The sequence below is a fragment of the Nipponia nippon genome, unplaced genomic scaffold (assembly GCF_047370975.1).
Source record: "Nipponia nippon isolate SJK-2023a ecotype South Korea unplaced genomic scaffold, ASM4737097v1 scaffold_4, whole genome shotgun sequence".
NCBI classification, from domain to species: Eukaryota; Metazoa; Chordata; class Aves; order Pelecaniformes; family Threskiornithidae; genus Nipponia; species Nipponia nippon.
The window spans coordinates 102,422,587-102,436,904 of record NW_028262358.1 but is presented as its reverse complement, the minus strand read 5'-3'; the positions used below and the strand labels follow the sequence as shown (position 1 = coordinate 102,436,904).

The 14,318-nt window shown below is 36.4% G+C and overlaps 1 protein-coding gene across 2 annotated transcripts in view; it reads right to left on the bottom strand.

Annotated features, from left to right (window-relative positions):
* CSMD1 (CUB and Sushi multiple domains 1) overlaps positions 1–14,318 on the bottom strand; it is a 1,270,279-nt gene that overhangs the window by 323,789 nt on the left and 932,172 nt on the right. For both annotated transcript variants that reach the window (XM_087775441.1, XM_087775442.1), the window contains exons 16-17: positions 13,387–13,525; positions 5,028–5,215 (exon numbers count right to left, since the gene is read on the bottom strand). In XM_087775441.1, the coding sequence (XP_087631567.1) occupies positions 5,028–5,215; positions 13,387–13,525 (327 nt within the window). The remainder of the gene's footprint in view (positions 1–5,027; positions 5,216–13,386; positions 13,526–14,318) is intronic.

Below are 14,318 nucleotides of genomic sequence, written 5' to 3'. Positions count from 1 at the left end.
AGCCTTTAAAATAAATTATCTGGATTCAAGAAATAATTGCTCAATTTTCTTTGAAAATGATCATGTTTTCTTGTTTAAGGAAGGATAAATTTCAAAAATACCTTAATAAAAGGTGGCTTTACATTAATGAAATCTGTGGATAAAGGTATTTCTATCTGTTTTTGGTTTAAGAAAAAAAATAAGATTGCACAATCTACCTCACAGAATGAGGAGCTGCAAAAAAAACCCCAAAACCCACATAACTAGGAAAGTTGAGAGATCAGGGAAGTGTAAGTGAGGCATGAGGCAAGGTGGTCAAAAGAATATAGATGAGTTATTCTTGATAACATTGACTATTTTATCAGTGGTTTTACTTAAAGAATATTACGGGCACTTTATTAATTTTCTTGCTTAGGTGCATAAGAGATGACTTACACTGTCTTGCATTAGCTATGTTAGAAGGGTCATCAAAAAGCTGAATTACAGACATGTAAGGCATGTAATTAACAAATTGCCTTCACATCTGAAGTACCTTTAAGGGGTCACATTTTTATTAAAGCTGTATTACAGGCATATTTTAGCTTAATAGAATATTACTGCCATCTCGGTAGCAACTCAGTATAGCTTATACTGAGCTTTTTATTTTAAGCGAGATTAAGATCCTTCTGCTTCACAGTTCAGTGATTTTATTTATTTTCAAAGTTATGACTATAATTGGAAGATTTTTAGCACATTTCCAAATAAGATAGTTATTTGACTTTCCAAAGAAAATACTCAGAAACTTTTCTTAAAACTTACAGTTGACTGCCTTTTCTTCTACAAGTGGAAGGAATGTGAAACAAATAGAAGTTCTGTTGTGATATCTTTAACATTAGCAACTTCTATAGTTAAGCCTGCAAGGGCAATCAAAATATAATTTTGGTATCCCCTGTTCCTGACAGACTACTCGGCATCTCTATAGAGTCTTTCCACCTGGTTTATTCTTTGAAAACACTGACTTAAATCTGTTTAGTACTTTCATGTTACTGGTTATTGTAACTACCTTCCCTCTGGCATGTGCACATTTGTCAATACAGAGGTAAGGATCGAGGAAGGACATATATCTGATAGCCACTACAGAAATGTTTCAGGAGCTCCCAATGCTGACTAGTACGAGAAGAGAGACTCTGTGACAAATATCAGTTGCATTACATGAACATGCACAACACAATGCAACATGGATACAATTTTTGTTCTATGAGAAATCTAGTGTGAGAAGAAACCAATATAAACAGTGAGGCTATGACTGACTTAAGGAACCTTGTGGAGCAAATGCACTGACATAACTATGAAGTGTTTAGCAAGCTTTTTCTGTACAATTTATGCTGTGAATATGGGCATACCTATTCCAGTTGGTGACAGGTAAAAGGTCTCTGTTTATATTGCATTTTTTTTCTACAGTATGGATATTCAGTGCTAGATTCGATTTCAGTTTAAGATGCTTCCACTGATGTGTCTTGGCTTGTTTGGTCTTTAAGCTCCTTTCATAGTCCAAAGAGATCTGATCATCCCAGTCAGGGCAAATTAGGGAACAATTTATTCAGCAAAGTTATAAGGAGAGAAATTTTAGAATAGACAGAATAGAATAGACTATTTCAGTTGGAAGGGATCTACAATGATCATCTAGTCCCACTGCCTGACCACTTCAGGGCTGACCAGGAGTTAAAGCATGTTGTTAAGGGCATTGTCCAAAAGCCTTTTAAACACTGACAGGCCTGGGGGATCGACCACCTCTCTAGGAAGCCTGTTCTAGTGTTTGACCACCCTCTCGGTAAAGAAATGCTTACTAATGTCAAGTCTAAACCACCCCTGGCGCAGCTTTGAACTATTCCCACACATCCCATCACTGTATCCCAGGGAGAAGAGCTCAGCACCTCCTTCTCCACTTCCCCTCCTCAGGAAGCTGTAGAGAGCAATGAGGTCACCCCTCAGCCTCCTTTTCTCCACACTAGACAAACCCAGAGTCCTTAGCCACTCCTCATAGGACATGCCTTCCAGCCCTTTCACCAGCTTTGTTGCCCTCCTCTGGATGCATTCAAGGTCTGCACACAGTACTCCAGATGAGGCCATACCAATGCTGAATACAGAAGGATAATCACCTCTTTTGACTGGCTGGTTATGCTGTGTTTGATGCACCTCAGGATGCAGTTTGCCCTCTTGGCTGCCAGAGCACACTGCTGATGCACATGGAGCCTGCTGTCAACCAGCACCCCCAGACCCCTTTCTGCAGGGCTGCTCTCCAGCCACTCCTCTCCCAATTTATACTCGTGCCCAGCATTACTCCATTCTAGATGCAGAATCTGGCATTTCAACTTGTTAAATTTCATCCCATCAATCATAGCTGAATGCTCCAATCTATCTAGATCCCTATGCAAGGCCTCCTGTCCCTCAAGAGATTGACAGCACCTCCCAGTTTGGTATCACCAGCAAACTTGCTAATGATACATTCAACTCCTGCATGCAGATTGTTAATAAAGAGATTGAAAAGAACTGGCCCTAGAACTGAACCCTGAGGAACACTGCTGGTGACTGGTTGCCAGCCAGATGTAGCCCCATTCACTACAACTCTTTGAGCTCTGTCTTTCAGCCAGTTCTTCACCCAGCACACCGTGAACCTGCTTATCCCACAGTTGGACAACTTGTCCAGAAGGATGCTGTGAGGACAGTATCAAAAGCCTTATTAAATCCAGAAAACCTACATCCGCTGCCTCCCCTTCATCCACTAGGTGGGTGACCTTATCATAGAAGGATATCAAATCAGTTAAACAGGATTTTCCCTTTGTGAACCCATGTTGACTGTGCCTGAGGATTGCATTATTCTTTAAATGCCTTTCAACAGTACCCAGTATAATCTTCTCCATAATTTTTCCAGGAACTGAGGTTAGACTAACAGGTCTGTAGCTCCCTGGGTCTTCCCTCACACCCCTTTTGTAGGTTGGAATAACATTGGTTAGCTTCCAGTCAGCATGGATCTCCCCAGAATACCAAGACCTTTGGCAAATGATCAGGAGGGCTCCTGCCATAACATTCACTAGCTCCTTCAGTACTCCTTTGTTGTCTCAATATATGTTTCTAGTGCTATCCTATCATAACCAGGATGTCTCCATGGAACTGGTAGACATGGCAAAGGACTTGTGCAAGATCTGAATCTCTAGTGCAGTACTAAGTCTCCATGCTTATGCAATCAAATATAGCCCCTGGATTCTACTTCTGAGTTTACTGAATTGCTCCATGGACTCTGTTGATTGCATTGACCAGACATCCATTGCCCAAAATGTAAGTTTCAGGCTCTAGACACTTTTATTAAATTTAAATGTTTAATCTGCCAGCTAAATGTCATTCACAATGACATAAAAGTATAAGAGAAACAGCAGTCACTGTCTGTAACTAAGAAAGCATGTTAAGCTTTTTGTTAATACCTACTGAAATTCAATTTTCAGATAACTATTTAATGGGAAATATAATTCACTAAAAAGTAAAGAATCTCACTCCCTAAACTGAGAACTTAAAATTATTTGCTCTTTTTCTTAATTTCATTTCATGTTCTTACTCATTTCTAAGCAAAAAAAATAATACCAGACACCCTTTTAAATGTTACTTCTGCAGAAAGAGAAAGATACTTTATTCAGGGAGTCAATCTGCTCAGAAAGAGCCTGTGAAACAAAATTTATAGCTTTTGTTATGACTTTTAAAATTGGAAACATATGAGGTTTTCATATAAAAGGCTTTTTCTATATTCTATGCATGGGAACTATATGTATAATAAGATGATAATTTAGTAGTTTTTTGTTATTTTTACTTGTTAAAGATCTAATCCAATTTCAAGGTTTACAGTGCACTAATCAAATCTAATTCTGACATTTTATCAGAATACCTAGAGAAATAGCACTGAAAAACTAGTGTCATGTGTCTGTGAGATATTAAATTTTTCAACAAAGATAAAAAGTGAATATATGAATATCTTTCTAAATAATTTCATAATTAGACCTTCCTCTTTAAGAATGTGTTAATTTTTAACAGAACAAAAGACATCTACCTGATGGGGGCTTAAAATGAAACACAAAATTATAAATATTTAAGGACTGTATTATAAAATGTAACAGCAACATTTAGATACAATACAATCAAGGAAAATCAGCATCTGCACATAACTCATGAAGAAACCTACCTACTGTTCCTTGTCTTCACATGATTTAGCAGCCTTGCAGTTTACCCTACTATTGTCTGGTCAGCCATTACCACCATGTCTGAGCCAAAGCTAAAAGAAGCTATGCAGAATTTCCAAGTTATGATGTAGCTATGAAATATAAGTTTAGGCACTCATTCCAGATGCAACATGACAGCAAATTTACTGCAATCAGGTTAGTTTCCAGATAAGAACAATTGATAACAACGTTATTTGTTTAGCAAGACTGCACTAAACACATAAGCTCTCTTTATTCAGTGCTTAAGTGAATGGCTATACTATCATATAAAGATTAGTATGACTTCAGATAGTTTAATATATGCCATTTTATGTATCTAATTTAAAAGCAAATGCTATTACAATGATTCTATAGTTCACAGGGAGATATTAATATGCATTTATTTGCATTTTGGAATCATTGTGGATAAGGCCTAATTCTGCTCAGTACTGTGAAAGGATATTAAAAACAGAGAAAGAGAAAAGGAGAGAGAGAAAGAGAAAGTGAGAGACAAGGGGGGGAAAAACAAACCAAAAAAGGACAATGTACCTTTACCCATAAGGCCAAGTTTCTAAAATAATTCTTCATTTGGTTAAACACCTAGGTCCATTAACATTCTGAATAACATACAAGAACTCATGAAGAAAAAAATTCCAAAATTAATTGTTTCAGAGTTATCTGTCAGTACAGCATAGAGTAAACATAATTTGTTCTTATACAAATATAATTACTGAAGTTTATTTGTCCACATTCACTTGCTCATTTTCAAATTGAATGTTATTTTCAAAATTAAATAAAAATCTATCAGAGAAATATCAGACTTACTCTCATAGTGAATTAGGAAACCAACGCTGGAACGACTGTTGTCCGTAGTGAACAGCAGATACATGTAATTTCCAGTACTGATAAGGAACTGGGGTGCTTGTGTTCCATGGTATTCTCCAATTAATGGTGATGAGTTAGCTGGCCCATCTCTGACTTCCAAAGTATCATAATTAACTTCAGTCTGAAATCTGAAAAGGAATATGCAAGTCAGCTGGTAGGCAGAGGAATGATGTTATTTGCTTCAACTGTCAGAAATACAACCCATGTGTAACTGATCAAGAATATCATACATATAAAAATTTGAGTATCTACGGATCCATCGGTGTGTTACTGAAGATAACAACTAAGGAATGTTTTACACATCTTTTTCCTTGCTTTGTTGTGTCTGGTATCAGATAAAATTCATAACTGATGTAATATACTTCAGAGCAACTATATGACTGGGCTTCAGAAAGACATTTAGTGGGGAATCTGGGTGGAACACTGCAAATTGTCTCAAAGAAAACTGCATTATGAAGATCCAAGAAATTTCTTACCCTCAGGCTCAATAATAATTGGACATCTTCAATAATATTTTGTAATTTCATCTCAATAATTTCATTATTTGATGTTTGCTATTTGGCAAAAGCTGTTTTACATACACAACTGTTTAATCTTTTATTCAAAGATTTTTTTCTAACATAATTTGCTATTTACTTTTAAATAATTATTTTTGTCCTATGAAGTAAAGCAGTACAAAAATACTAAACTTAAATCAAGCCCTCATTTTGAAATTTGTTATAGTTATGATAAGCAGAATTCCTTAGTTTATCTCAATGTGTCAAAGAAACAGATAATACAGACAAGAATCGACAAAGAGACTAATGAGATAGTTGATTTACAAGAACAAATAACTTTAAAATCAGCAACAGAGTCAATGTGTGTGTCAATCACTAAACCACATCACAGTTCTCTAGTTCATAAAGGATGTCTATGTGTGTAGTCATCCCCTATTAGTTGTTTTTAAACCAAACAGCTCAAATCTGTAGATAAATCTTTGGCATTTTTCACATCAGATGCTTTTCAAGACAATTTGTGGTTATACCAGATACTCTTGCATACATCAATTTTCCTGTCAACAAAGTCTGTGCTATTACACAGATATCTATATTGGTCTAAATATATTTGCCTGAAAACTCAATGTTCTTATTTTCCTAAGATGTTAATCTTTCACAGCAACTATAAAAAATGCATATATTAGGAGATTTTCTCTTCTTTTCCCATAGGGCTTATTAGTTCAACTTCTGAGAGCAACAAACTGTGCCCCTATGCAATACGACGATTTTTTCAAAGTGAATGCCCTTAAGCTCTCTTGCCAATATGGGACATGTTTAGTGGGTCTGAAACTCTGTTCTTGCAATTAAAGAAAACTGCAAATTATTAAACATTTAGAAAAGGGGAAATATATGGGACATTCCTTCAAAGTGCAAATAAACTTTGTACTTTGTTAGGTAATGATGACAGAATGAACAAGTTCCATAGCCAGGCCATTGTATTTTATAGACCAATTAGCATTGGTCATGTAAAATCATCTTCCAAGACACATCAGTATCAGTGACAGCAAGTATTTAGTAGTCTCTATAATTCTTCTCTCATGATTCCCTGAAAACAAAAGCACATTCAGAAATTGGAAAGTATTTGCTTAACTATCAGAGCTAATGACTGCTAGGAAACTGACAGGCCCTTCACATTGTTCCCTTCTCTTAACACAGAAAACTCTCTAGATTTATGGTGCTTTCAACCAAGCGACCTACTCTATTTGGATATGTTGGCTAACATCCAGATTATTACTTTCACTGCTATCTATCCACTCTGACTGGAATACAGGGCTTGCAGGCTTGCTAATACATTAAGCATTGTCAGGACCAGTGTCTGGCAGTGAAGCCAGCTAGCATGGAATGGCCTACATCCATACTATTAAATATATCCTTTAGCCTCTCAAACAGGGAGATATTATTCAAATTTCCTATTATGAATGGTTGCTTGCCCACACTAGCTCCTGACGACACTTGATAATTATTTGGAAGAATGCTAGTCGGCAAGCTCAAGAACTATGTTAGAGACTATTTCAACAATTTAACTGCATAAACACATGAGTTCTTGTGTATGGGAAGGTCTTCTGATTCTGTTTAAATTACCAAAATAGATAGTTACAGTGGGCATCGCTAAAGTACTTGACAGTTTTTCAGTACATTTCCATAATTTCAGAGATTGTACATTGATTTGCCCTGCAACGGAATGAGGAAAACAGACAAATACTGCTAGGCTGGTTTAAATACTTTATTTGTACTCATAATGAATGAATTCAAGGTCAACAATTCAATAGTTCAATAATTTTGACAGTTATGTTTGTGAGGTAAACTAATTAGGAGTAAAGAGCTCTTAGCCAGCAATTGACATTTTCTTAGCAGACTAGTATGATCTCCTGATCGTACTCCTGATCATGCTGATCTCCTTCTATGACAAGGTGGCTACAATAAGATAGAGACTCCTTTTTTACAAGCAGTCACATGGAAAAGACGAGGGGTAATGAGTACAAGTTACTCCTGGGGAGATTCCAATTGGACACAAGAGGAAAACTTTTCACAATGAGAACAATCAGCCAATGGAATAATCTCCCCAGCGAAGTGGTGGATTCCCCAACACTGGACACTTAAGATTTGGCTGGACAGGGTCACCTTGTCTAGACTGTGCTTTTGCCAAGAAAGGTTAGACAACATGATCCTTGAGGTCGCTTGAGGTCCCTTCCAACCTGGTATTCTATGATTCTATGATGCTGTGAATTTATTTCTAGTTCACTTTTCTGGTTTTGATGGTTTGGGGGGGAGGAGGGGTAGTGGGTTTTGGGTTGGGGTTTTTTTTTGCAATCTTTGCACTGTCACTGAAATGACAAATCAAGATAATTTATTATTGGAAGTTCTGCATCCTTACTGAAAGTGATTAATTAAGAGTTACTTTTTGGTATTTTATTTTATTTTATTTTATTTTATTTTGTTTTATTTTAATGTTTATTAGCATACTTAAGTTAGTAAAAGGTAGGACATTCTCCAAATGTTCACAGAGAATTTTAAAAAGACTTCAATAATGCTACGTTATACAATTCGTCATCTATAGTTAGGTAGGTTTTGAATAAGGAGGTTTGTTTTATATAGTATCCAATGAGTTTTCATCAATATTCAAAGTACCAAAAATCTTCCAGTCAGCAGTTATCCTTCTAGCCCCCTTTCTTATGCTTGAATCAATTAGATTTTACTTTTTTGTTACCCTTCCAGGCATTAGTCATGATCTGAAATGCAAAATGTTTCAATGTAAAATGTTCATAGGGTTACTCAGTCATTTGCTGCTATTTCTGGAACGTTTCTAAGTACTCTAGTAAGGCACATTTGTCTAGCAACATCAAAGCTTCATTAGCTCAAGAGTGAGATAATTTACATTATGAATATCACATTTGTGCAAAGTTTCATTCTGGCAGCTGTATCTGTGATGGCAAGTCATATAGCAAAGTATAAAAGAGTTCTATTTTTCCCAAACTAGACAAAATATTTGACAAAATATTATACTTGTCAATTAATTGACAAAATCAATTAATTAATCTTTTTTATTTATTTGATAGTGATTTTGCTTACTGATTTGTAATTTGCTAATGTTATATCAGACAGCAGATTTAGTTTCTTGTAAGTAATAAAAAGGTTTTCCATCTAATTTTTAATCTGGGTAGCAAAGCCTCCATGTTAACAAAAGAAAATAACTTCATTGCAAAAGGGAGATTATTATACTACCATTAACTTCCCAAAGTATAACACTTTTAATGAAATTTATAATGTGATGTAGCAAAGCTATACATTTTTCTAAACTTGCCAGAAAAGCTTCATAAACCTCCAAAGAAAGCAAGGAAAGGTTTCTTCTCCATCTACCAAAACCACTGTGCTTAATGGTAGTATTGTTTTGTAATTGAAACTTTTAGAGAAAGGAGACAGAATCCTTCTTTTAATAAAGTTGATATAAAGCTGGAGTAGATGAATTGACTGTCTGCTGTACTTTAAAAATTATACGTGATCAGAATTCTCAATTTTGTATCAGGGTAAACTCCAAGTTCTTGCTTAATTTCATTGCAGTTCAATTTGTACACAAAGCTCTACAATTCTGTTAATGGAATATGTGTGTGCATCTGTCTAAAATCCAGTAAATTTAGTTCTTAAACTGGACCATATGTCACAGGAGCCTATGTTTCCCATTAATTTCCTCAGAAATATGGTGGTCATACTGTTAAGGTCATAGTCAGTCATCCAAACATCTCCAACTTCAGGCAACACATTCCCTTTTATAAGATTAAAATACTCCATCTTACAAATATGGCTGTTTGCTTGCTTTCATTACATTTGGGAAGAGGTCCCTGAACCTCAGGCTTCTGATGATTACTTTTTAAAAAAAAAGCCAGTAAATAAATATAAAGTTATAATTAATATATTAAGTCTTTAATGAGAAAAAAAAAAATCAGCAACTTAAAATTCTGGAACTTCCTCCTGTATGCAATGAAAGCAAACAACCTTTTGTTGTTGTAAGAAGTAACATGATAACTTTATGAAAACTGTTTAAACAGTTCCCATTTTTGTCAGGTATTGGTCATTCTCTCTTTTGCATTTATAATAAGAAAACAAAACAGGACCAGAAAATGGATATGGTAAACTAAACATACAACCTATTTTAATCTTCTCCCCTACATTATGTTTCATGCCTCTAATCGTGTTCACAACTTTCTTACATGCATGTGTTAGTTTTCATTCATATTTCTTGAAAAAGTGTTACCAGAACTTTAACAGCTCAGTGACCAGTGTCAGTTCAAAATTCATCTTTTTATATATCAAGGTGGAATTCTTTCTTTACATTTATTTAATCTACCTGCAATTTTGTTGCCCAGACATCCAGTCTTGTAAGCATCTTCAGCAATTCTTCAGTCATCTCTTGTATTTAATATGCTGAATAACTTAGTACTATTAGTCTAATTTTCTCCTTTTTAAGATCATTTCTGAACATGCTAAATAGTTTTGAACATAACAAAGTTCTCTGTAGAACACCCAAAATTCCACTGTGAGACTTTTATCATCTGTTAATTAAGTTTTTATTCATGTAATGTCCATCCTTGTATTAAAATGATGCTTAGCTTTTTAATAGCCCTCTGCAGGGTGAGGTGCCAAATACAAAACTTGCATTTTGAAAACCCAAGTAAACTATATTCAGCATATTTCTATGCTTTTTGACACCATCAAAGAATTTCAATAGGTTTCTGAGATAGGATTTTGTTACAAAAGCCATATCGACACTTTCTCAGTATATCATATTTATCCACACTTCCACTAGCGCTACACTTTGTTGTAGTTTTCATAGTGGGCATCCAGTATGCAGTTCATTAGATCTCCATGAAAGACTTAAAAGATCTGGTTCCTGAAATTCACAAGTATCAAGACAGTTTTAAAAGAACAATTACAATTACACACAACTTTCAATTGTTCAGCCATCTCATGTTTGTATTTATTCAGGGCTCCTGGGTGAATGCTATCTAGTTCTGGTGACTTGCCATTCACCTTCTCTGTATATGCCACCACCCCTATCAATGGCACTTCAGTCTGAGACAGATATTCCAATGAGTACCCCAAAATGAAGAATGTTGTGAATGCTAAGTTTACATCAGTGCAAGAGAGAAACAAACAAATCAATGGCAGTGATACATGCAGAAACTCACTAAGCACATTAAAAAAAAACACCTTTCAATTCAGGAATGTCCTGAGTTGCAACCTGGAGAAGTACTTAGAGAAAATATCAAATACACTTATCTGGTCCTCATACTCTTCCCTAGGATTCTGCATTTTTGTCCCTGTGAGGAACACAATATTGAGCAAGATGGATCTTTGATTTCACCCAGTAACAGTCACTTTTACATTCTTCTGCCCTTCTTTTCATTAATTTTCATCCCTTTTTGTTTCTGCTCTTAGAAATAGAAGGCTGAATGATACAGAAAAATTTTGCTCATCACTGTGGACTCTATGCGAAGGTGAAACTACATACACATTTTTGCCTCCCCTTGGGTAACAGAGGAATACAGGAAGGCCAGTACAATAGAAGCCACTGAAGCCTAGCTCCAGGCGCTGTCTTTCGTACTGTCCTTTGCATCTTTTTGTCAAATGGAGTATTTAGTGTGATATTAGTATCTAGATCAAACACCTAAACAAATGGATATTTTTTACTTATTTTACAAAGATGCTTGAAGGGGGAAGTTTTTTTAAAATTTTGTTTTCTTTTTTTAAGCACTTACTTTCTTTGAAAAAAATCACAATTATGTTAGATACTTGTATGGTTAGACAAAAGTACTAATTGAGGTCACAATAATTACAAAAGCATTAAACATTCTGCAGTTCACATTCCTTGTGCCTAAATGCACTTTCACTACCTACTGACTCCTCATAAGAGGTAGATTAGGCTGAATATTATTCCCCTTGACAAATAGATTATTATTACAAAAGAAACCTGTGTGCTACACAGGGACATAATCCCAGTGCATTCCAGTAGCTCTGAATTAGGTCCACACTGAGATAATGGTTTTGCAAATTAATTGGGATGGTAATTTCAGTTAGAAAATACTTTAAAATGAAGTTTAAGATTCTGCCTTTAACAATATTCTGATGTCTGGACATCTTTTTCTTTCTTGCTTTGATCTCTGTGTACTCATGGTGAAACCTGCAGTATCCAAGCAAAAAAAATCCTGATATCCCATGTGTTAGCATATAGCATGCTAATATACACTGAAGTAGAATCATAGAATCATAGAGCATCTCAAGTTGGAAGAAACCCGTAAGGATCATCGAGTCCAACTCCCTGCTCCTCACAGGACTACCTAAAACTAAACCATATGACTAAGAGCATCCTCCAGACGCTCCTTGAACTCTGACAGGCTTGGTGCCATGACCGCTTCCCTGGGGAGCCTGTTCCAGTGACCGACTACCCCCTCAGTGAAGAACCTTTTCCTAATGTCCAATCTGAACTTCCCCTGATGCAGCTTCACTCCATTTCCTCATGTCCTGTTGCTGGCCACCAGAGAGAGGAGATCAGCACCTCCCCCCTCCGCTGTCCCTCCTTGAGGAAGCTGTAGACTGCGATGAGGTCACCCCTTAGCCTTCTCTTCTCCAAGCTGAACAAACCAAGTGACCTCAGCCACTCCTTGTAAGTCTTGCCCTCCAGACCTTTCACCATCCTGGTCACCCTCCTCTGGACACACTCTAATAGTCCGATGTCCTTCCTGCATTGAGGCACCCAAAACTGCACACAGTACTTGAGATGGGGCCGCACCAGTGCAGTGTCGAGTGGGACAGTCACCTCCCTTGACCAGCTAGTTATGCTGTGCTTGATGCACCCCAGGACATGGTTGGCCCTTTTGCCTGCCAGGATGCACTCTTGACTCATATTCAACTTGCCATCAACCCAAATCCCCAAATCTCCACGGGGCTGCTCTCCAGCCTCTTGTCCCCAATTTGTATGTATAACCAGGATTATGCTATCCCACATAGAGAATCCTTCATTTGCTCTTGTTAAATTTCATATGTTTGGTGATTGTACAGCTCTCTAGTCTATCCAGATCTCTCTGTAAGGCCTCTCTCCCCACAAGGGAGTCCACAGCTCCTCCTAGTTTAGTAACATCAGCAAACTTAACGCACATTCGATTCCTGCATCCAGATCAATTATAAAAACATTAAAGAACACTGGCCCTAAAACTGAGCCCTGTGGAACCACACTGGTGACTGGCCGCCAGCCTGATGTAACCCCATCTACTATAACTGTTTGAGCCCGACCCGCCAGCCAGTTGTTCACCCAATGTATTATGGACTCGTCTAGCTATGCAATGTATGTTGCATCAGAAAAATATCCTAATGGGGAAAAAAAAAAAAAATGTATCCAACACACAATACTCAGAACTTTTTTTCACAAATCTTTTTTTTCCCTAGGAAAATTATGCTCTCTTATAGTAAGACCTGCTCATCATCAGGGACAATATATAGCTGTACCTGAATGCAAAAGTCATCAAAACTCCAAAAGATATCCCTATTTATTTGCTAGGAGGTGGACATTTAATGTAAATTGTTTAAAATAGAAATAAAGACAATTAAATGTAGTTTTAAACTTTAATTTTCTGCTTGAGGAATAGCATTGTGAGTGTTGCATCACAATTTCTTTTTCTGGTTTGGGTTCTTAAAAAATATTTTTATTCTTCAATATTAAAACAAATATTTGTGCTCATACATTACTTCTTGTTTGACTTTATGATTCTCACCTGTCAAAAGTGATCTTAATGGAATGTCCTGGTCTTGCTTCAATCACCCATTCACAATTAAGTGAGTCCTTGTAATATCCTGGCCATCCTGGTGGTAAGATAACACCACTTGATGCTGTCAAATGTCCACCACATGGTGCTGAAAGAAAAAAGCATGTATACTTGTACCATACAGAGTATTTCTAATACAATATTATATATTCAAAGAACTTACAAAAATTGAATTAAAAAGCACAGAAAAATAAGTTTAATATACAAGACAACTAAATTATGTTATGAGCACTTTGTTTTCTTCAGAATCATAAGTCCTGCAATGTATCTTATCACAGCTTATTACTCTATACATACCTTAATACACAGGCATGGCACTTGATTCTGCCAGCCTTCCTTCTGTTGAAAAGCACATTATCTCATTAAAAAATAATGTATCATCATTCTTTAGTTCTAGTATGATTCCACATTTATGTGGAAATATCAGATAAATTGTTCCAAGTAATTTACAGTTAATTATTTTCATTGCACTGTACCATCTAATATCTTTTTGAGTAATCATTCATCTCAGTGGAACTGATTGTTGTAAATATTCCATTGAATCATAGAACAGTTGAAGTTGGAAAGGACCTCTGGAAATCATCTAGTCCATCCTCTGCTCATTACAGCAGATTGCACAGGACGATGTCCAGTGAGGATCATGCCCTCCCTCCAAAGGCAGACACTCCACAGCCTCTCTGGGCAATGTGTTCCAGTGTTTAATCACTCTCACAGTGTAAGTTTTTTCTTATGTTTAAACAGAATTTCTTGTATTTCAATTTGTGTCCATTGCCTCTTGTCCTGTCACTGGACGCCACTGAGAAGGGTCCGGCTCCATCTTCTTCACACTGTCCCATCGGGTATTTGTACGCATTGATAAGATCCCTCCTGAGGCTTGAGCC